Raw genomic sequence first — 25,199 nt, forward strand, 5'->3', positions numbered from 1 at the left:
GGCTCTCTGTGGGTGCAAATGCAATAGGTCTCGCGTTTGAGTGAGATTAAGGTATTGACATTATAAATGACAAAGCCATTTATTTATCTGTTTTCAAAACCAACACATAAATAAACATTTTGTCATTTACAATGCCAATAGCTCTAACTTTGGCAAAGGCGAGACCGTTGCATTGTAAATGCTTGTTTGATGGCCAGACAGTATTTTATTACAGTCTTTATTTCTAGGTAATTAGCTCCATTAATGCAATCATACTACTCTTGGGTCTAATTACTTATAAACAAACTGCCTCAAAGAAATTGATCATGCTTATTTGTTAACCTGTAACTTGAAACGTGTTGTCAATAAATTGTAACAAACTGAAATGTACTATGTGTGAAACTGTTCTTATGTGAAAAGCTGTCAACCGATTGGGTCCAGTCCATGATATGTATAATTGCAAAATAAATTAATAAACATTGGAGTAAGTGCATGGCACTTGAGTACACTGAATTCCTTGATGAAACATGGGGTACTTTACTCCTCATGGAAAGGCACACATTTGTCTCCTTAGAGGAGTGCACCAGTCCTGGGACAGGCTCTGCAGGCCAGGTTTGTCATGATGGGACACTCAGATATCCTGAAGGCGGACCTGCATGTGGGGAGGATCCTAAATCTTTAACTTTGAGGAGTGGCATGCACAAAAGGCTCAGCCCAATGCTGCTCTGCCCGGAAAGAGGATTAATAAAATGTGGCAGGCGAAAGTAACAGCTGCAGTTACTGTGGATGTTCATCAAGAATTTTCGATATTAACACTAGATTTTGGAGCTGGTGGTCTGTCTCCTTTAGTAGAAACTTCAGAGCTGGAGACTCAAGTCACTGTCGAATGTGTATAGAGGTTTGGGGAGGACTGCCAGAACTCCTCGGATCATATTATGCGACTTTAATCTGAGAACTTTGATGCATTTTGCTTTGATATGGTTATATTGAGTAGAAACGTCTTGTGCATTTGGAGGTCCAAAGGGGACCGCGTTACATTGTGTAATTATGCCCTTGGGACGAGTCAGGTCCACAATTATGTAGGTAATGTTGCCCTCCAAGAGGGGCATGGTGTTTAATGTCCTATGGTATGGCCCCAACACAATATCTATGCTATGCCGAAAAGCCACCTCAGGTTAGGGGGATGGAGTGTGTGCCTTGTTGTGTATGTGGTGAGTATTATTCACTGTCATCTTGGAACTTACAAGTCTCCAGTAGAACGCTCTAGATTAGAGCAAGAGGCCATTTACGCAGACCTCTGTATTCTTCTCTGCGTAATGCATAACTTTCTGCTGTGCCCCAGTGTAGGACCTCGTCCCTCAAGCATAATACGAGGGGCACCCTGGGGGATTCCCAGCATCTGGTAATATAACGCTTGACCAGAAGGAGCGCCAAGCCCACAAACCTTGCTATGGTTTTAGCTCCTTTACCGAAGCGCAAATTCCGCCGCAGTGCGGGAGTTCTATTAAGTGGGCGGGGCTGCGTCGGCCAACAGACGTGCTCAGCACTACCGAGGTAGTGCTCATGACCGCCGTTGGTCAATGCACGCACGCACGCACGCACGCAAGGGGTTAAAACTCTTATGCCTAGGGTATAGGCCCAAGAGGCAGTGTTCAACACTATCCCAATAGGTAACACCTGTAAGCGCCAAAAGTCTGCTAACTATATTCACCCAGTAAGGGGTCAGTGAAGGCATGCCCGTAACATGTGCAACAGATCTGCGGAACCCGCTTGACACCGCGGGCAGTTAGGTGAGGCTGCAGGGAAGATTTTGTGAAGTTTTAACTGTGTCAGATATGCCCTGTGTAAAAGAGAAAAATGGATGAATTTAACTTGTGAATTGCAGGGGATCTTACTTGGATATTCCAGGATAAAGCACCACTTCTTATCATGCAAGGTGCGGGTCAAATCCTCCTCCAATATAGCTCGTAGAGGTTCCAAAAATGTATGTAAATGGATATTTATTGCTCAATATAGCCTCTTAACCAGGTATCCACCATGACCCATTTCATACACTGCTTGTATTAGTGTGTGAGTAGCTGGCTCCGTCCCCGTTGAGGCCCAGAGTGTACGGACTTATTGAAGAAGGTTGGCGCGTGTCAGGAAAATTTAATCCAGCAGACCATGGAGTTGTGTAAAGTCAAGATGGATCATTAGTGCACACTCCGCAAACAGATCCCCCACCGTTGTAATCCCCTCACTTTCCCAGGGTGGTAGCCTAGTGGGCAGACTCCCTCAGTGGTATACTAAGGGTGTGATTCAGGGGTGAATTTGCGTACAGGAGAGCACATCTGCAGAATGCTAGTGCATTGCGAGCAGTAGTGGGAGATGAGTGGGTCGCACTGCTCTTTGTAGTAATAATATATAAAGCGTGCCCAATTGCAACATATGTTGTGTATAGCCGATTTCGCTTAAGTGGAAACCCACCAACCAGTGGGACAGCCATTGTAGTTGCCCCACTAAGTAATAAGCTTTGAAGTCAGGGGCGCCCTCCCCCCCTACAGGTGGCTATTGCATTTTGAGTAAGCCAACCCTAAACCGTCCTGTGCCCCATATCAATTCAATCAGTAAAGAATTTATTGTTATGAAAATCGATGTGGAGACAAGGACAAGTAAGTTAACAAAGTAGTACAACATATGAGACAACATCCTGACCTAAGCCAGTGTTATCCAGCCCGTTACTGACAGAGGCAGTCCGATCCAAAATTGTATTTGGGACTTCAGCGATGTGATAGCTCTTATTAGGTTCCTGTCTATTAAATTCAAAGTGGTCTGTAGGTCTGGATGCACAGACATTAGAATGTGTGGTGTGCCACCTGTACGTTGTGTGCACCTGAGAGCTGTGTATCGCATTCCAGGTTATCCTGGAATGAGAATGCATGGGATTTGGCGTGGTTGACTTGAAAACCGGACAGGTCACTGAACGATTAACGTATGTTAGAAAAAGGTGTCAAGTCTGCATTAAGGACACAGATGTATAAAATCATATTATCTGCATACATGGAGATGGTGTGGATCAGAGGCCCCTCTGGAATTCCCAGAGTCATCAGCCACCAAACTGAGGCATTGCACCAAGGGTTCCATTGCTAAGATGAAAAATAGAGGCGATAGTGGGAATCCCTGTCATGTACCATGGAACACTGGGTACTGTGATGATATCTATGCACCTCTCCATGCTCTTACAGTGGGTTTAGTGTATAGGATCCTGACCCAGCGGGTGAAGGCGGGAGGAACACTGAATTTAACCAGCATTGAGAACCTGTAGTCCCACCCCAATGTATCAAATGCCTGTTGTAGGTCTAAGGAGAGGCAGCCCGCTGCAGGGTAGCGCTCCCTTGCAACCTTCATGACCCAGTACAGGTGTCATATATTCATTTTATATGGCTGTTGATGATGGGATTGGTGTGTGATGAAATGAGGATTCTCATGGACCCTTACAGGAGAGTTTACTGCACTTTACATTGTTTGAAATGTATTCTCTCCTTCACACCCACTCCCCTTCTTGCACTCCTTTTTCAGTAGGGAAGGGTTGGAGAGTTTTAATAAAATGTGATAACCGATGGTCAGAAGGGTGCTGCAAGAGCAGTAGTCATGGAGGAGGTGGCTGATGAGCATGGGGCGCATGGTGTGAGAAGCTTCAGCAGAAAAAATAGCAGCCCATGGAGCAGAGAAATTATGTCACCTGGACAAAGAATTAAGGGCCTAGGTGAAGGAGCCACAGTGCTTCAGCCCGATCCAAGTTCACCAGTAAGAGGGATGAAGGGGATGCAAGAAAAAGGTCTGGGGTGGAAAAGCAGAGGTTCCAGAGGAGGCAATAGAACACTCCACAGTATAAAACCAGAGATTCGCTAGTTGCTGTATGAGAATTAGAACAAAAGGAGAGCCCAGTCGTTAAAATCCAAAAAGACCTGAAAAGCTCCATAACCACCACTTTGAGAGGCACAGAAGGGTAAACTGAGCATATTCTGAGTACCACGGACATGGGCTCTGCAGGAGACGGCGGATCAACTTGGGCAGAGGATGAGAGTGGTGGAAGGAAGTAGATGACTAGAGCTTAGATTGAGACGGTAATCTAGCTGATAGACGAGAGAGCTACCAAGCGACTAGATGAACAAACAAAAGGAGAAGGCAAATTATGGAAAACTGTTTAGGGAATTTGCGACTTAGACAAGTAAAGAAAAGTCTAACAAATATCATGGTTATGTAAAATATCAGTTGTATTGCCCAAACAGTTGCAATTGTGCAAATATTATCAGTGGAGGAGCCATGAAAGGAAATTCAGGGATTACAAAACCAGATATTTAATTTTACTAGGAAGCGGAAAAAGCAAGAGAGAGCAGTAGGCACTTATGTCTTCCAGAATGAAGGGACGACTACTGTGCCCTAATGTGGACCGACTACTGTGCCCTAATGTGGACCAAAAGTATCAGGCAGTTGAGGGAGGGTAATCAAAGACTGGATACCCAAGAATCTGAACAGCACGGAGTAGTCATGGATCACGTAACAGCATCTCCGTCATTGTGGAGACATTTGTAGCTCCCTAAACCACCTTTGCCTTGATCTCTCTATATCGACCAGATTACAACACCTTTTTTAAGATCATGTGGTAGACTAACTAACATATCACTGACTAAATATCCTGCCCCCTTTATATCCACAGCCCTAGATGAATATTTGTTGTATGTAGAAAAGCGAAGGATGCAGAGTAATAATAGGCATGTTAAAAAAGGATTACATTAAATTATTCGAGGCATGTAAATGTGAATTAGGCAGGATGAAAGGACAAAGCTTACACTATTTCAAACTTGGTTCCTGGGTCACGACATCAAAAAATGTGCTGGAGTCACTAGGCAATTTAAAGACTTTGAAAACTCTATGGTTTATTTTATAGGCACCAGAGATCAGGTTTCTTCTTACCACAAGGAACTTGTGAATGCAGGGATAGAACAGGGTGGGAACAAAAATACAGTTGGAGGCTAGAGTAATCGGTGCAAGGATATAAAGGGAAAATAAACAATGTTTTTTTGTTTTATACTGAGGAAAGCTGTATATGGTTGAAATAAGGCTCTATTTGTAAGCTTCTTGATAACCCAGTAAATAAAAATGCAGAGACGCTATTGTTCGAATATGTTTAATTATTACCTAAGTAGACATGGTAAATGAATGGACTGATCATTTAGGGAATTTGATCAACATGAAAATACTACTGAATATTCAGATCATTAAGCCTCTGCCAGATAAACTGGGAGTGGCTGTGCTTTGGCAAAATGTTTCCATTTAGTGTCGATTGTCTCTTCCCCTCTCGTCTAAAATTATTTTAAGTTAGTTTTGCATTCCTGTGTTGAGAAAACAGTGTAGTACTTTTTGTGGTAATATCATATTAGCACTATGTGGGCTGTGAGATGAACTTATTAGAGATTTGCGAGTTAGAAACTATATTTATGTAGAATGTGCCACTTTATTTGTCAGGCATTACTCACTTTAAAAAAAGGTTTAGGGGGCGTGGCCAAGATGGCGGGCTGAGCGGTCGCACTTGCCGAGGGCTCCCGGACCCCTGAATTTCTGCACCGCTTGGAACCGCTGATTCCCCCCCGGATCAAGCGGCCACCGAGCCTGGTGCTTGCGGTGGATGTGTGGAGAGCCCGCTGAGCCTGGTTAGCGCCGTCGGGGACGAGATTTTGGCCGGTGTAGCCCAGATCGGACCCCGCTGCATGACCCGATTGGGAGCTGGAAGCCGCGCGTCTCCCGACCCTCGGAGCGCGACGGGGTGATCGGCCCCTGAGGTGTGAAGTCCGCGGTGGTGCAAGGGCTGGTGGAGTTGGATTCGGCGACGGCTCCGCGCGAGGCTTGGAGCTGTCCAGCAGTAGCTGTACGGAGCGGAGCGGAGCGGAGACGCAGAGCGGTGGCGGAGTCGGTGCCCCCTTGCTACGCCAGCCCGCGGCTCGGCGAGGCCTGCCGGTGGGGGTCGCCTCGGCTGGTTATCTGTGCGGATCTGGGGACCGAGTCTTTCGAGGTTACCCTCTCCCTGACGCAGCGGACCCCGGTGGCTGTGGCATTGTGACTTGGCCCCCTGACCGGATTTCTGGTTTTTGGGTCGGAGAAGGACAAAGGGTCTCCATTTTGGGCGTTGTCCCCAAGACACTGCCGAGCGGCCATTTTGTGGGGACTCGGCCGGGCGGCTCATCCCCTCGCTCGCTACGGACACTCCCGGCTGGCATATAGCCGCTTTCTCTGCTATTCAGCGAGTCTCAGTGTTTGTTCTCGCTCAACGATGTCGAATGCCAGGGGACAGCGAAGAGGCGACCGGACCTTGCCGGAGATGCTGGGACGAGGCGCCCTACGCAGCGGAGGTGCTCAGCTGGCTGCGACCTCCCCGGCTCCAGCCAGGGGGGCGGAAGGTGGAGAGCCCCCGGTGACGAGGTCCTTTCTCGAGTCCCTGTTTAGCTCCCTGAGGGAAGACTTCCAAGCACTCAAGAACGAAGTGGCCGGGGAAGTCCGCGAAGTGAGGAGAGAGATGGACTCCCTGGGGGACCGGGTGAACACGGTGGAGGAAGCGGGCCACTCCAGGGATGAGGAGATCACCCATCTGCAGCAGGAGGTCATACGGCTCCGGGAGCAACAGATCGAGCTACAGGCCCATGCCGAGGACCTTGAAAATCGGTCCAGGCGGAACAACATTCGGGTCCGCGGAGTGCCGTCTGGTGAAGAGGGGGAAGACGTGACGGCATATCTGGTGGCCCTCTTCCGAGCGATCCTGGGAGAGCCGGAGGACTTTCGGATTCGCATTGACCGGGCGCACCGGGTGGGTCGCCCCCGCAGGGCTACGGCGCCCGCCCCGGACATTTTGGCATTCCTCCCGAACTTTCCTCTGAAGGAGCGGATCCTCCGTGAGGCACGAGGGCAGCAGCCTTTTCGGTTCCGAGACCACCCTGTGACACTGTTTCAGGACTTATCTACGGTCACGTTGCAGAAAAGGAAGTCCTTCAAGATCGCTACAGACTTCCTTCGGGAGCATGAAACGCAGTACTCCTGGGGGCACCCCTTCCGCCTGATCTTCAGGTGGAACGGGGTCTTACATCAACTTCGGTCCCTTCAGGATGTTTGCGATGTGCTGGGCCTTACTGCAACGGACACGGATACCCCGGCCCCGCGACGGAGGCGCAGCAATCGTAACGGCTGGCAACGAGCTGAGGGGGGGGCCTCTCCCCCGACGGAGCGCCCGGGCTCGCCTGCAATCCGGGCTGAAATGGCGGCTGCCATCCAGGAGGCCTCCAGAGTGGCGACGAATGGCGAAGTGGCCTTGACGGCCTGAACTCACTCCGGGGGGAGTCTACTTTAGCATATTCTTATTGCAGGTGCGGGGTTTCGGGGGGTGGCGAGGGAGGAAGGGCGAGTGCGAAAGGTGGTGGCTGGACGTCCACTAGGTTGACTTTCCACGGCCTTGCCCGTTTGGGCCGGACTGGGACAATGTTTCTTGTGAAAAGTTCGAGAAGCGGGGGAAGGGGTCGGGGCGGTTGGGTAGTTGTTTCGTTTTTGGGACCTAGAGGGGGGGTCAGTTGCGAGGGGTGGCGCGGTTTTGTTGGGGTGGGGGTGGGGGGGGGGGTTTTGGTTGTGGGAGGTTGGGGTCCGGGGACTGTACTGTGCCAATGGTTGATTCAACGTTGCTCTGTTTTGAGGTCTCGAAAGTGGCCTTCTGCGTTTGCTGACCAGGCTTCGCCTACTGATATGTGCTTCCGGACCTCTCTCTTAGATGGCTCTTAAGGTGCTTACTCTCAATGTGAAGGGACTGAATAATCCGGTTAAGCGGCGGGCAGTGTTGTCCCTGTTGGAAAACTCACAGGCGGACATCTGCCTGTTGCAGGAGACCCACTTGCTGGCTAAGGACTGCACACGGATGAGAACCCCCAGGTTTCCCACTCAGCTATTTTCCTCTAGTACCTCCAAGACGGCAGGGGTGGCCATTTTGTTTTCTAGAAGGTTCAGGGGTGAGGTTGTGAGCAAGGTGGCGGAGCAGAAAGGAAGACTCCTGGCATATAGAATCAAGGTGGGGGGCTTAGCACTGACTGTAGGCTCCGTTTATTGCCCCAATGATCATCAGGACCAATTCTTACACAGGGCCTTGGACGACGTTGCATTCACATCTGATAGGCACATAGTGTTGGGGGGTGATTTGAATCTGGTTTTTGATGCAGCGCTGGATAGGTCTGTGCAGCGGCGCCAGCAGTTGGGTGAGCTCTCGGGCTCGATTCGAACTCGACTTGCGGAGCTGGATCTGCATGACTTGTGGCGAGACCTCCACCCCGCCACCCGCGCGTATTCTTATTTTTCACACGCCCATAGGTCCTATGCGCGCTTAGACCACCTTTTAGTGTCGGGCCCGCTGCTTCTTTTGGCTTCGAATGCAGATATGGGGGTCCTTTCTCTTTCTGACCACGCCCCGGTTGAGGGCACTTTCACTCTTCCGCAGGCGGCTCGGCCGAGGGGGGTCTGGAGGCTCCGAGATACGCTTTTGCATAGGCGGTCGGTAGTGGAGCAGATCAGGGCGGCCATTTTGGCTTTTCAGACCGTGAACGATAATGGGGACACCTCCCGTGCAACACAGTGGGCGGCCCTGAAGGCAGTGCTCCGAGGTGAATTCATCGCGATTTCCGCTGCCGAGAATAGGGACCGGCAACTTAAGAGGGATGAGCTCACCCAGCAGGTGAAGGAGCTGGAACAGGTTCATCACAGGACAGGGGCCCCCAGGGTGTGGAGGCAGCTGAAGGCGGCGCGGAAGCTCCTGGCAGCCCTAGACACGGATCGGGCGGAGTACGCAGTGCTCCGCCTGAAGCACAAATATTACACGGGAGGCGATCGATGTGGGCGGCTCCTGGCTAACAAACTCAGGGTGCAGCACCAGCAGCACCGAGTGAAGGAATTGCTAGACCCGGCCGGAGGCAGAGTCACGACAGATGACCACATAGCAGACGTCTTCCGCGGCTTTTATGCGGACCTCTACTCCGGGGAGCCCCCATCGGCCCAGGCTGAGGGGGACTACCTGGACTCGGTTCCGCTTCCGTCGCTGACTCAGGATCAGGCTCAGTATCTGGAGCGTGACATACGCATTGAGGAGGTGGTCACGGCGATATCCCGGCTCAAACTGGGCAAGGCTCCGGGCCCGGATGGCTTTATCCCGCTGTTTTACAAAACCTTCTGTCAGGAGCTGGCGCCTCTGTTGACTCGCCTTTTTAACTCCTTCGCAGAACCGGGGGCCATCCCATCCGAATTTCTTCAGGCCACGGTCTCAGTGATCCCTAAGCCGGGCAAGGACAGGACCGCTTGTGGGTCCTACCGTCCCATTTCGCTGCTGAACACCGACTTGAAGGTGTTCACCAGTATCTTGGCGGCGCGCCTGGCGTTGCATCTCCCTGGCATGGTTGACGCGGACCAAGCAGGCTTCGTGCCCGGTAGGCAAACGGTGGATAATACAAAGAGGGTGACGCACATTCTCGAGAAGGCCTCTAGGGTCCCTGGAGAGAGGATGCTCCTGTCCATTGACGCGGAGAAGGCCTTTGACAGGGTGCACTGGCCCTACCTTGAGAAAGTTCTGAGCAAATTTGGGATAGGGGAGAAGTTTCGTCACCTGATCTTTAACTGCTACCGGTTTCCATCTGCGGTGGTCCGGGTGAACGGCGGCAGCTCTCGACCCTTCCCCATTGAACGGGGCACGAGACAAGGGTGCCCGCTCTCCCCTTTGCTCTTCGCCTTGTACATGGAGCCATTTGCCCAGAGAGTTCGGCAGAACCCTGACATTATCGGTGTCCAGATGGGAGGGTTTCGCCACGCGATTAGCCTGTACGCGGATGATGTCATACTGACACTGGATGACCCGCGGAGATCACTTCCGGCCTGTGTGGAGGAACTGAACTTATTCGCTGATGTGGCGGGCTTTAAGGTGAACCTGGGTAAGTCGGCCGCCCTAGATATCTCGCTCTCTGCTGCCACTAGAGTGGAACTGCAGAGGCTTTACCCTCTGAGCTGGTCCAAGGACCAGATCCCGTATTTGGGGATCCTGCTGGCACCCTCCCTCCCGGAGATGGTCAAGGCCAATTACGCAGCTCTAGGCACTAAAATCAAGGAAGAACTGGGCCGGTGGGATAAAGGCACGCTGTCGCTACTGGGTAGGGTATCCGCAGTGAAGATGACCCTTCTGCCTCAAGTGCTTTACCTCTTCAGAGCATTACCGCTCCACCCCCCTGCGGGGTGGCTTGCGGAGACTCAGACCGCCATTGCACGATTCGTGTGGCAGGGCCGTAGGCCGAGGATCAAGAGAAGCATCGCTATGCTCTCACCGGAGTCCGGAGGGCTGGGAATACCGGACTTACGGAAGTATTTTCAGGCCGCCCAGCTCCGATACCTCGTGGAATGGAGCCGGTGGGAATCAGATAAACACTGGTTGTTCCAAGATCAGGCGGTGGCGGGTCGGACGCTGCAGGAAGTCCCATTCTTGAGGAGAACCCATCGGCCTCCCAATCTTTACGCGTCCCTGGTGACGCGGGTCCCGCTCCAGACGTGGGACTCGGTGGCTGCCAGATGCGAGCTGACTACCTTCCCCTCTCCCTTCACGCCGCTCATTGGCAACCCGGACTTCGGCCCGGGGATGGTACGGGGAGCCTATGAACGCTGGCGGGTGGCACGCTGCTGCACTCTGTACCACTTGTACTCCCCCGAAGGAGTTGTCTCCTTCCAGGACTTGCAAAGGGATTATGGCCTCCCTGAGACGGAACGCATGCGATATATGCAGGTCCGCCACTGGGCATTACAACCCCAAGTGCGCGACGCGGCACACAGGGAGATCACGGAATATGAGCGTTGGTTAATTACTCGCACATCGGACGCCAAACTGATCTCGGACCTGTATAGGATGCTGCAGCCCCCCTCATTTCACATTCACAACCCTGGTCGGGAACGTTGGGAGCGAGAGCTTGGGCGTGAGCTGAGTCATAAAGAATGGGACCACATCTCCTACCGCGCGCGCCACTCGGCCTATCACACGGGTCTTACAGAGACCTTTACTAAGATTTCGACCTACTGGTACCGCACTCCGGAGAAACTGCATGAGATGGATAGGGCGATACCAGGGACATGCTGGCGCAACTGTGGCAACACTGGTACACTGACACACATTCTGTGGGAATGCCCCCTGCTGGCTCCGTACTGGGAAGAGGTCCTGAGCGAGGTTGACAGATGCTTCGGGATAGAACTGCCTAGGTTTCCGGCTTATGTCCTGTTGGGGTTGCCGAATGGGTTGATGTATCCCCTTAGGTCCAAGAGGGGTAGACAGATCGCAATTGCGCTGGGGTCAGCGGTGCAGAATATTCTCATACACTGGCGCACTACAACACTTCCTTCTGTAGTTGGTTGGCTGCACAGATTGTGGCACGTTCTTGGAATGGAAAAGATGTCCTTAGTGGCCCTGGGGGATACGGATACCTTTGCGGAATTGTGGGAGCCCTTTCACAGCCTGTTATGCTCTGAGTTCCGAGAGATTACCTGCCCTAGATATCTGCGTCTGTTGAGGCTGACACCGCCGCCGGACCCGCCTGCCTGAATGGGTGGGGTCGGTGTTGCATAGTAGTGTTTCATTGAGAGTTCACAGTGGCGGAGACTGTAGATGCTGGCACAGTACAGGGGGTGGGTCGGGAAAGGGTTGTTTAGGGTTTAGTTTGGTTGGGTAGGTTTTTTGGAGCGGGGTAGTTTCCCCCCCCTTTTCCTCTCCTCACTCCTCCCCTCCTCTCCCCCCCTCCCCCCCCCCCCCCCTCCCCTCCCCCCGTCGTTTGTCCGTACCCACAGGTGCTGAAGCTACGCTCCCGAGTTGGATGGAGCCTCTCACGAATTATGATTGCATTGATTGTACTGGCTATATGATGCGCACTGAAGCGCGGATCTTGGGGGTCACCTGTTTCTTACCCCTCTGTGTCCTATCCCACCCTGCTTCAATAAAATACTTTAAACCTAAAAAAAGGTTTATCGAAACCATGTTTAAAGGACAACAGAGTATGAATGTACGGAAGGTCTATGGATATTTCATGACAGAGTTACAAAAGAGAGCAGACCTATTCCTAAAATGTTTTAATAATTTTTGTTTGTGAAATTAATACAACGATGAACAGATCATATTCTGTAAAACTATTGTTTGAAAGGTTTCAGCTGATTTGTAATTAGGTCTGTGTTTTTTAATTATTCTGGATCATTTAAATTGAAGTTTAAATTGAAGTTTTAAAATGTCTTTCTAAATGTATATTGATGTCTCACTATTAATTATGGTGTGTAACCTAAATACAAATCTAGATTTTCGAAAATTAAAAATTTCAGAATGCAAAAAAATAAACTTCACTGTTTGAGCTACACATGTCTTACATGGGACAACTTGAGAGAGATTCTGAATATTTTCACTAGTGAAGTAACACATTTTGTCCCTTACCTTGTATCCATCACAGGAGGGAAAATACACGTTGGGATTGAAAGTACTGAGCAGAAAAATGAACTCCAACACATCTGCAAAGATATAAGCAAATAGTAATTGATGATAATAATCTTTCTTTAAACAGAATGCCCTTATTCTCTACCATACAAAAGGAAACAAAAATAAAATTAACAGACAACACCAACCTGATAAGAATCGAAAATCCCTGTAGCACTGGCATTTGAATAATCTGTAGCATACACAGAACCTGTGTGTGGAACAGAAAAAAACGTAAATGTAGATACAATAGGCAAGATACATTTCCGTAGTGATGCTGAGTGTTATGACAAATAATTCTGAAGGAATATGTAGGAAATCTTCTTTTTCTGTGTGAATCCCCCAATGTTTTCCCTTTTGCTGGAACCTATTTTATTGCTGTTTTTTAGATTCTGTACACTAGGGCACTGATGTCCAGTTCCCATATGTATGTGGTCTGATCCCTAAAACATGCAGACAATGGCTTATTCCTGACTGAAGAATTTAATGTTTCTATGTGGTCCAGCTGTATGGTGCAGAAATACACCCATGGCATGAAAAGTTAACTGTCACATGTGGATTGCAGCACTTATTGTGCCATCCACTAGTGTGACAAAAGAAAACATGGCTTTGGGCCTACCCTGTGTAGCCTAACTGCACACATTATGTGGAAATATCTCTGTAACTGCTTATTTTGTTGAGGGAAGTTCATACATAAAGTGTTCCAAGTTAAAATCAATATCAAATTATTTTATCATAAACCTGTGAGAATATTTGCATTGTTTCAGAGCTTAGATTTTCATTTCTCAGGGAACATTCTTCTCATGCAAAATCACTAGCATGCTGAACATGGAAACCCAAGCATTTAAATGAGAAAAAGATAACAGAATGTTTTAGAATGCAGTTTACAGAAAAAGCCAGGACTTGCTGGGGTCACATAGGGCATGGGGTCACTTGGTGACTATGTTCTGACAACAGGCCAGACAAAGTCAATTGATTTGGACTACATTTTGTATAAACCAAGTTTTACTGCTGGTTCCATGGAAAGGAGTGCCATTAAGTAATTTGCATCACATTTTCTTTTCTTTATGCATTCCTTCTCAATGCCTGTGCCTCTACTTCAAAGAGTTTTGCTACATTTCTTTTCCTTTTTGCAGTTTTAAATAGAGAAAACTCGCCCCAAAGTTATTGGAGTGCTTTACATGAGCACCAGTTACAATACACAAGGACACATTCATTTTTTCGATCGAGCCTACAGCAGGCATACGCTGCTCTGCGAGGCATGGTGTATTCAGTACATGAGCTTCAATCCGGCCCATTGCTTGTCATTGGTTGTACCGGGTGCCCTTCTAAATTTCTTACTTTTGAACGGTAAATCGTGCCCATTTGTCCCTCCTTCTGGTCTGTCGTTCCCTCCCATAGGGACTGGCCCGGTTACAGGGCAAATTGTGGTTCTGTCCATTTCAGTTCGTTTCGCGCACTATTTTTTCCAGTTGTCTGCTGGTGTTCTGGAAATATTGCAAATGCGAGCAGCTGACCAGCGTTACCGCTTTCCTTTCCCACCCACCGTTTCTCCATGTGTTCTTCCATTCGCACCTAAGCTTACACTTAGGAGCTACAAAGTCTGGGTCACTGAAGATCGAGTTGAGCAGTCACAAAGTTAGAGTGTTTGAAATTTGACTTTAGTTCCCTTTCAACCAAAGCTTTCGTTTTTAGCATTTATTATGTTTCACTCGCTCGGCGTTCCGTTGCTCCGTTTCTGTAAACAGGGCTGTAAATCTTGTTCTTTAGTTGGTCACAAAAGTAGCTGCTGTTCTCAGTGGTAATTCTCCTTTCTTAGTCCTCTAGGCAGTGCTGCAGCTGCACTCTGTTCCCAGTGTAAATTCCTCATTCTTTTTTTTATAATTTTTTTATTAAGATTTTCAAAATTACAACAAACAGAAAGAAAGAATCATAAAAAGGGCATTGCATTACAGTATAGCGATATGGGTAATAAAGAAAAAATGTTGAACAGCATCGTACATGACAGTATATCCAAGTGTGGTCATAGCTAGATCCATAAATACAAGATACAAATCCGTACCACAATAAGTCCAGCAGGATAACCAGTTATTTGACACAGCTAATTTGACAATGGTACACGTATTCCAATTATGGCTTTATTGGGCTTCAGGTCCAGTGGGTGCAGGCTGATCTTGTGTGGGGGTGTTATTACTATCCCGCGTTGCCAGGAGGTAGGATTGAAATGGTTGCCAAAAGTCCATGGGCCTAGCAGCCGGTGGCTGCAGCTGTGCATAGGTGTCACTCGAGGTGTTACAATATGTCATACTATGAAGCCATGCATTGAGTGTGGGGGGCTGCGTGCAGGCCCGTTTGGTAGCCACCTCATGCTTAGCAATAAGAAGCGCTATGGCAACAAAACAGCGCTTGGATTTGGGAAGATCATGAACATAACCCAACAGTGCCAACAGGGGAAACGGCAAGACCTCAACCTCTACCATCTTAGATATTTCCCCAAAAATCGATCTCCAAAAGCGCTCTAGTCTAGTGCAGGTCCACGTCATGTGTGCAAAGTCGGCATCCGGAGAGTGACACCTCGGGCATACATGTGGACGAGAGTGGTCCATACAATGTAGTTTACTGAGGATCAGGTATGCCCTTCACAGAAATTTGAAATGCAACAATTTGTGCTGATGGTTTGGAGACACCCGAAGTGTTTGTGCGCAGCACCTACCCCACTGCACATCTGTCAACGGGTAACCGAGATCACATTCCCAAGCTGCCCGTACACTCGTATCGTGGCACAGGAGTAGTGCTACTGGCGCCTTGTACATCCGTGCCACCAAATGGCTCCCATTCCAGCCCTTGATAACCCCTGTTAACATCGAAAATTCAGGGGTTTCAAAGGGTAACTATCCATGCATGCGCGCAAAGCCCTCTGCACTTTCAGCAGCACAAAATGGTCCCTTGTAGTAGCGGTTCTACAGCGGGAGTCTTCTGTGCACAAAAAAATATGTCCTCCAAGAAACAAATCACCAAATGTTATCAACTGAAATTTAGCCAATGTACGCTTCACTAAGGTCTTCTGTAGGATAGTACTGCATAGAAGACTTATAGGGCCCGATGTAGGTAAATCTTTTTTACCACTTCATAAATACCGATTCATACCGAATCGGTATTTAAGAAGTGGTAAAAAAGAGAAGGGCAGATGTAGGTAATTTTATTTTAAATATTACCGAATCGGAAGGAATCGGTATTTACCGATTCGGTAAATACCGAATCGGTAATGCCCATTGATTCCTATGGGCATTGAAGCCCATAGGAATCAATAGGCATTACCGAATCGGTATTTACCGATTCGGTAATTGCCGATTTCTGCAAGGGTGCAGGGGGTGTCACTTTGACACCCTCTAGCACCCCCAATACTGGCTTGTGTGCCATGTGGCACACAGACATGCCCTAAGGGCATGTCTGTCTGTCACATGGCATAGGTGTGCATGCACACATGTGCATGCACACCTGGATTCGGTATTTTAACACCCAATTGGATTGGGTGTTAAAATACCGAATCTGAAAGGCCTGTGGGACTCAGAAGAATCCCACCTACATCTGGAAGATACCGAATCGGTAAAAATACCGATTCGGTATTTTACAGATTCTGTAAATTTACCGATTCGGTAAATATACCGAATAGGTAAATACTGGCCCCCTACATCTCAAAGTGCCAAATACCGGTCGGAAACGGCCGATTTTGGCCGTTTCCGACCGGTATTTGCCACCTACATCGGGCCCAAAGTGAGGAATTACCAATGGTACCAGAGAAGCAGCTCGCAGTACTGTCTAGAGGACTTAGAATGAGTAATTAATGACAGGAACAGAGTAGCAGCACTGCACAGAGGACTTTAAATGTCATACATCACTACACCCCAAACCAAAACACATAGATAAAAGACATTGTCATTTATAGCGCCAATAGCTCTAACTCAGACAAATGTGAGACCTATTGCTTTGCAAATGCTTGTTTATATTTCCTCCAACAAGTTCATGTTTTGTTACTCAATCTTTCAGCAAGGCCAGAAATGTTGGACTTGCCCATAAGAGGCTCCAGGCAGTCCCCCAGCAAGCTGTGGAACAGAGGACGAAGAATGGTGCATGAAGGCTCTTGTTACTTCCAAGCCCCTGGAGTTGCAGTTGGGTCACGCTTATGGCAGTAATAGTTCCACATTTGCAGTGCCTATATATAGTTGCGATGGGTACTAAAGGAGGGTGGCGGAGGGTCTGCTTGGTCTGACCAGAACAGGAAGCACAAATAGGCTCCCCTAAGACAATCACAATGCTGCAATGCAGTGTTGTGATTGGTCTGAGTGCCGTCGTTCGGCGCTCAGACAGACAGTGGGAGCCTGTGCATGTTCACCACCAGCCTGTGCATTAGAGTCTGATGGGGAACATGCTAAGTGCGCATGACAGATTGGCCGGCCCAGTAGTGCTGGCCCAACCATCACGTGCACTTAGTGCACATATTTCCTCCACCCCCTACTGGCTGCGTACACAGCCAAGCCCCGCCCGCACCAAAACCTGCTCCAGAACGAAAAATAAAATAACATTGTGTTACCATTTTATTTTTCCTTCTTTGCACTGCTAAAAGCAGTGGGAAAACCAGTGGGGCGATGCTCCTCCGCCTTAGCGGAGGAGCCACCACTGCCTACATATGCACTGCCATTAGTGACCTCCACAGTCCGAATTCCCAGTTAACCTGCACACACTCCACAGTTGTAGATGTGTGCAAATAACCGTACAACTACAAATGGGCTGGGCAGAATGGATTGCAAGCTCTGTGGGCACACTGCTCAGCGTGCATCGCACTGCACACTACAATTCATGGCAGAGCCAGTACCATTCACATACACAGACCTATTCATTCCTGCTTTGTGTTGGCATCCACCAGAGCTTGGGAACAATCCATCAATAGTAACAAGACAGTTAAATAATGCAACTATTGGGATTAAAAAAGGGTTATGCAGGGCTCTTTGTCCTCAACAAGCTAATGAATTAATACAACATAATTGTACAGCTGCTTAAAACATAATATTACAGAGCAAAAAGGCGAGGAAGTAACTACCCTTTGCGGCCTAGCACTATACTATAAGGAACAGTTCTTGTTGAAATGTGAATTTTTAACCTTCTGATCCTTTCTGTGATAGTTTCTCATAGTTAAGTTTGAAAGTTACTACTCAAGCTATGGCCCAGAGTTAGTACAAATTAATTCGAGAGAACTATTTTCACTGTAAAACAACATAAGCAGCATCATATTTACGTAAGATAGCACCCTGATGATGTTATTTGCTGTTCTCGTGCTCACAACGCCATTTCAATGCAAGTTGGCAATGTCTCACATGAAATTGTACTCAAGGTGCGCCAATTCAGAGCAAGCATCCATGCGCAACCACTCATCTGAAGACAAGCTGTATAAAATGTATTGGTTTGCATTAATTAAATCTAATGCACCTGATATCATTTTAATCTTAAGGATTCTTGTGATGTGATCAGGCAGTTGTACCCTCTTTGCATAGATTAGAAGGGGTTTGTCGGCTGTTGATGCAAGGACATCTAATGGAGCTCTCGCGTCAACTTTCAGCGCAAAGATTCATTTTACACACAGAATCTGACCAGTAGTGCAGTCTGCTGCGCTTTTTGTTGTGAAGCGCCACTTAAGTCTGATTCACAAAATTCACATTGTAGTATATATAGTAGTAGTACTACTTATTTACTACAAAATGCAATTCACAAACCAACATGCAGAGGTCGCTGCCTCTCCTATGTTTTCTATAAAGATATCACAGCAACAAGACTAGCTATCTCTCCACAGGTTGGTCTACGTTTTAATAGTAAATGTGGGAGGTACACGGGGCAGTGGCCAGAAAATGGGAAATACTTAGACCAGAATGGGGGGCGTTTGGGAGAGGTTTTTTAGGGGGGGGACATGCCAAACAAACCTCCCACCCACACATGGGTAAGCCCATTGCCATTAACACTGTTCAGATTTCTGCGGCGAAAAAGGTCCCAAAGCTGTTGTAAATGTACCCCATCCTAGCACTGGGGTAAGTCCAGGAAAAATACATGGCCACTCACAGGTATTGCAAGAAAATAATACTAAAATAAAAAAATTTTGAAATCCACTTTTAAAACAAATGCATATGTTTCATTTATTTAGAAAATATAATAAATATGCTACTTAAAAATTAATAATGAAGGTATTTTAATAGTAAAACTATCATTTAAAAAAGTGTTAAGCCATTATTAAGTACATTAATTATATGCAGACCTTTTAACGTATTTTAATACATTTACATAAAATTTTTATTGTGGGTGGGACTATTAAAAACGAAATAAGTCTATTTTAAATAATTAATAACTATATCTTACATTTAAGGAAATGTGCTGTAACAGTGTATTCATTCTATATGTAAAATAAAAATATTACATTAATATTTCATAATAATATATATTTCTATTTTTAAGCTTATAGAACTATAATGCATTTCCCTATACTTAACCATAGGGAGATATCTGCCCTCGTGACGGAGACGTCCTCTTTTTGATGTGAAACATTGTGAGTAGTAACTTTACATTTGTAAATCCTGTTCTAAGAAGCTCCACTAATGGGTGGGGATATTTATGTCTACAACTAGGAGTTACTTTGAAATGTTGAATACAACAGAAAATGTAAAGTTACTACTAGATTTACACATGAATAATTCTACGAATATAAATGACCTTTGTGAATCGGGCCCTAAGCATTGTGCAACACCCACACTGATCAATAGTAAACCTGGGCCTTTGTGATCTGTTTCTTTGTGTATCTTCAGAAAATCCATCTCACACAACAGAGGAGCACACATACTCCCTCATTTAATTGTGTTAAAAATTCAATTGTTTGAAAGGGGCAAAATGATAGAGCCAGGATTCTCCTCATTGCTGAAAAATGCCCTGTGCCACCTCCAGATGTAACTGCCATTTGTAATAAGCTAGGGGTTGACTACTGAGTTTGTCTGCCCTGGTGCTTAGGTTCACAACAAGAGAAATGCTGTGGCAACTTGACCACTTCCTGAGGAGCAGAACTTCAAGTCACAAGACCCATGCCCTACTTGTTGCAGTAACACATGGCAGTGGTGTTTTCTAGGAATACCTGTGCTACCCTCCCTTTGGTGCATGGTAGGAAAACCTTCAACGTTAAGTGGATTGCCTGCAACTCCACCAAATTGATGTGAAGATGGGTTTACCCACTGATCTCCACCTCTCCCAGGGGGTATCCCAGCTGAGCAGTGATGCATCTGTCACCACTGTCAACATTGGGTTTGGTAAGGAGAGGTGTCTGTCACTGGCCCAAATGCAATCTAGAAGCCATCACTGCACACCTTTTGGACTCTCATCGAAACCTGAATGAAATCCAATAAATACCCTGGTGCTGTGCGCAATGGGATTTCAGACCTCACTGCTACCTGGTTTGGTTGATTAGCAGGATGCAAGCAGCCAGCAGTTTCAACGTCATCCTCACTGAGATTCAGTAGACTGAACATCAGGATCATAGCCTGAATGCCATAACTCTCTGCTCCAGGGGGAAGACCCAAAACTACACCATTTCAGGATGGCTCCAATGAACAGAGTGCCTGCAAATGAGTCATGTGTGACTTCAGCACGTTAATAGTGAACGCCAACGATGCTAGATGGCCCATTGTCGTCAAGAGGCGGTCTACGACTTCGACAGCCAGTCATCAGGGTAAGAGAAGACTGGCTCATTCATCCTCTTGAACACTCAACGGGCACTGGTAAGGTCCAAAGGAAGCACTGCAAACTGATAATGCCCCTGGCCCACTGTGAACCGAAGATAAAGCCTGAGGACCTGCAGGTCAGGAATATGGAAATACGTGTAAAACAGGACCAACACTACCATACAGTCTCCAGGATCAAGTGCAGACCACACATGGGTCAACATTAGCATCTTGAATTTGTCCTTCCACCGATAGGCATTTAGAGTACAAAGATCGGAAATAGGACACGGGCATCCCTGTCCTTCTTGGCACAAGGAAGTTACGGGATAACACCCAGTTAGATTAGATTAGATTAGATTAGAATACTTTTAGAGCGCATGGCTGCCTCGGCAATGAGGCGTCCCAGGGCTAAAGCAGGAGGGAGTGGGAAGCAGGCGATAAGTTAGCGTTGAGAAAAGAGCCAGGTCTTCACAAGCTGTCTGAAGGCCTGGTGGTCAGAATTACTGCGGATGTGCAGAGAAAGAGAATTCCATAAGGCGGGGCCAGTCGCCTGAAGGAGCCGCCAGATCTGGTCCTTCGTATATGTGGAATTCTTGCAAGAAGCAAGTTCGCCGAGCGCAGCGCTTGAGGTTGTAGCAGGGTTTCCGTTCTCCCACAGAACTGTGCATAGAGATCTAGAACCTCAGTGAGTTAGGATGATCCAAAACTCATCTCAGTGTCAGAAATCTCCTTACCTAGCTAGCTACAGTGTCTCATGGATCATTATGGAATGAACCATGTCTTAGACAAACCAGAACATGATCTTTAGAATACCTCAGGAATCGTGGAACACATGAACACTCTTTCGTTATATAATCATTTCAAACAAAAACTGGGAGTCAAAGAACACAAGTGCAAGTTTGAAATATTTATTATTCAATGCAAAGTTCTCAAACGCAGTATCTTGTATAATACCAAAATGCAGATTATAAAAATCAGAGTCAGCAGCATAGTCACTAATCCATAGTAAGCAAAAGGTGCTAGCATGTTATAATGTAAAACCTATAGAAATCGATATCACCTATATTTCGCGCACCCTATCTAGTATATTATTTTATATCTAAGAAGGTCTCATTCGGGCTTTAGCAGGGCGGCCCCATACCTCTCAATGTCAGTAGGAGCAGTTCACATCAACAGCTACCAGCTCTCTCCATGCGCAGCACCAAGTGTCTACGTTCATTCCGTGTAATTCTATCTTAAACCCGCGTAGAGCCCAAAATGTTGGCATCAACATTATTTGTGTTATGTCTAATGTGGTGCGAGGATCAGGCCTCCCAGCAACCTTGTGTTAGGTTAATCTTAGAGTGTGCAGCTCTCAGCGTGCAGACAGTTGTACCAAGTGTACCAGGCAAAGCTGATAGCATAGAAATAACATATTATTCTCAAATAAACCACCTCAACGCTTCTAGGGTGAAAGCTACAACAACAAGTATGTGTCGTGTGCAAAACTGAAGCCGAAGGCAAACCGGCTGTTTAAACATGTAATACACTCATGCTAACTTAACGCAATATATGTAATGAAGTATCCATATGACACCCCCCCATTGGTCCGAGCACCGTCAAACATAAGAGAAAAGGCAATACTAAATCAGACACAACAATTGAAAGCAAAGTTCAATAATCTTGAGCTAAAATAAGCTAAAAATATGTATGAATGAATATGTATGAATGCCTACAGTGGCCTCAAATCTAAAAAATAAAAACAAAACTTTTGAACCAAAAGTCATCCACCAGGTCTCAAAAATATGAAACGTAGGACCAGGTTTCATCAATTCAAATGTTTGGAAGAGAAAAAACAAGGCACGTATCCGATTTCCAAAGTCATGTGCCACATTGACGTTATCCCCAGCGACATCACATGATTGTACTCTCCATCAGCTGAACATAGTCCATCCCTCCAATCCAGCGAGGGGAAAGTCATATTACACAACAAAGCATTCCTCCCAGGCATCTCACGATTGGAAAGTATATGCAAAGAAAGTTGCCACAGCCTCCAGCATGAAATCACTGCCATCATCCGAAAATAGTTCAGCAATCCAATTTAGCAATGGGAAAGAACATACGTGCTCCTCTAGCATCGGATCCTCCTGTAACGTCAGAGGACAACTCGGTGGGTTCACCAGATCGCTGTGTGTCAGAAAGGCATCCGCCGCTGCAGAAATCTCCCATTGGCCCAGAACTCCATTTATCGCTGCCAAGGCCATAACTCTCTCGCCAGAACAGATCAACTCGTGAGCCACCACGGGACGCATTAGCTGATCAAAATCGACGTCAGGAGCAGTTCTCAAGCATAGGCACAAATCAATGGCCCAATCGAACTCGCAGCTCAGGCAGTGAAACACAGGTTGGACACACGTGAAGTCGGTGAACCGAAATGACAATCTATAGGCCGTGCTTAATGCTGCAAGCGGCAATGTTCCATAGTAATTGAGCATCCGATTACGGCACAGTGTCAGGAGGCGTTGAACGGCGTCTTGCGCAGGATGGGCATCCATGTTTTATGAAGAAAAACACCAACAGAATGCCTGCTGCTACAGCCAGTAACACAGGTAATCCACCAAACAAACTCGAAAAAATAGTGTGGAAAAACGTGGGAATGATACCAAAAACCTTTTCAAACGTAGTCACGAGGCCATTGCTGACTAACTTGAAAAAATGTGCCAGCCCAGTCGTTGAAGAAGCATTAAATATCTGGTGTACCAGCTCGCAGAAATGAAACGGCAAATCAGTATTTAAAAGCGCCTGCACCTCTGTGCGGGTGTTGGCTATGTGAAGGACATAAGTTTCCCGGGCCGAACTCAGGGTCACTTGTTTTTGAGACAAAAGGGCCCTTATTCTGCTTAAACCATTGAATTTTGCTTCCAAGGTTGGAATCCGTGGCCAGATGGAGACATCTGAAGAACCATGCGTGGGTGGGTATAGAACATTCTTGCAGCACACTACACGCTCTGATACAGTTACCACATATGCCACACCAATTAATAAACCACAACATAATTCGTTGTTTAAAAGCAAATAACTACCATTAGCTAATAATGTAAATGTGGGAACCACTGCTGGAACTGGCGTGCCTTTTAAAACACATGCTAAATTTGGACGGTCCTGATTACAAGAACCGTGTAACTGAATGTGTCTGCATATTAATGAATGGTCAGGTGACTGTGTGCATTCCTCACCATTAAGATTCACTTCTTTCCCATCCTTCAGACATCTGTATGTGTATGGTAATGACCATGCCTCATGTAGGAATGCATTGCCTAGTGGTTCATATCGTCCTATAGCAATATACCGCATACAGTTAGTAAATTTATATAAAGGAAACGGTAATGTAATTAAACCATGAATAAGCCACGTGGCAGTAGTGGTTTCAGCAACAGAAAAAGGCAAGGATTCTAGCTTCTCAATATGTAACATAGAAAATGATGCATCACGCATTGAAAGCATGCGTTGTTTTTCAGTAAGATTAAAAGGGGCGAAAAGGGATGAAACGTTCAATGAGGTCCAGGGAACTCGACCAGCCTTAATCGTCTGTAGAGTCCAGGCAAACTGCATTACAGAACGCAATTGATTTTGACCATGGTATAACGTGGACACTTCATCATGTACAATATCAACAACAGAAGAAACAATATTATCCAATGTGTAAATCCTGGAAGAAAGCATGTTAATACTGTTATCGACCACTGCAAGCACTTTTTCCAAATTTGCTTGATCAATAGCTCTCAGGCGTTTAGCTGCCTCAACTTGTGAAAATTTCCAAATCTCATTGTATATAGCATAAAGAAAGCGTTTAGATCGACCCCTAGCTGGGCCTTTTATGAAATCATTTAGGTCAATATTTTCATTCAACTGGGACAGATGCAGCTTAACTGCAGCCAAAGTGGAATGTTGTAACCAGTTCTGACACAATTTGCCTACTGAATAAGTAGTAACAGTGTGATCCTTTTCAAACCTGGGATCCGGCCTGATGTTTGTAAAACCTTCAGACAAACCCAAAAACCTACGTTGGCAAGCATCAGTGATTCTTTGCCACAAAAGCCACCCCTCCGGATCAAAATGGGAAATATTAAAGGAGGAATTCTGCAAAAGTGCTTGTATCCCATTGATGGATATTGTAGTGAAATTACTCCAACCTGAATATTCTTCTAAGTCAGGGATAGTAGGGGTATTTAATTTTTTAGATGTAGCCAATCCAAAACACGTTGTTTGAGAAACAGTAGAATTTAAAAACAACATGTGATTCGGGATGAGACATGCACGATGCAAAGCCTCAGTGCCTTGTACCTGCCAATCTTTGGTACCCCAAACCGATTTAAGGTCAATAGCATCCTTCCATAACTCATAGCCATCCACAGATAACCTATCTAAAAAGGACTTTGAATACAGCAATTTTGTATCTGTAAGTCTAACTTTTGGTATGAATTTCTGGTTCACTTTAAAATAAAACGATTCAGGATTTGATTGATTAAAATCTGTAAAATAAGAGTATTTTCCCAGAAATGTACTTGAGCTCCCCTGTAAGGGAGTAGGGCAATGTTCCCACTGAGTGTAATTCACAGGAACCCTCCTGGAACTTGTCTTGTGTAAGAAATGATTCCCATAATGTTGATAACAAAACAAATCACCATAATTGACAGAATCTAAGTACAAATCCTCAGCATCAAAGGCCGCATAATATTTCAAATCAGAGAACAATGCTTCTACAGCCTGAAGATCCCAGTCATCAGAACGAACATTTTGCTTAATCACATCTCCCATGTTTACTCTAAGCACATTAGGAACATTAATAACTTCTGTGGGGCCATGTATCTGAAACCTAACCGCATCCCACACAATCCCATCAAGGACTGGCCAAGCAGTAATCTGTACTGAATGTAAGTCTCTCTTTAGTC

At 46.6% G+C, this 25,199-nt stretch overlaps 1 protein-coding gene across 3 annotated transcripts in view; it reads right to left on the reverse strand.

The window, feature by feature from the left end:
- The window catches only part of GK5 (glycerol kinase 5), a 239,707-nt gene that overhangs the window by 91,255 nt on the left and 123,253 nt on the right, over positions 1–25,199 (reverse strand). For all 3 annotated transcript variants that reach the window (XM_086943711.1, XM_086943710.1, XM_086943709.1), the window contains 2 exons: positions 12,670–12,731; positions 12,482–12,555 (listed from right to left, as the gene is read on the reverse strand). In XM_086943711.1, coding sequence (XP_086799837.1) covers positions 12,482–12,555; positions 12,670–12,731 — 136 coding nt within the window. The remainder of the gene's footprint in view (positions 1–12,481; positions 12,556–12,669; positions 12,732–25,199) is intronic.

Source organism: Lissotriton vulgaris, chromosome 11, assembly GCF_964263255.1.
Source record: "Lissotriton vulgaris chromosome 11, aLisVul1.2, whole genome shotgun sequence".
NCBI classification, from domain to species: Eukaryota; Metazoa; Chordata; class Amphibia; order Caudata; family Salamandridae; genus Lissotriton; species Lissotriton vulgaris.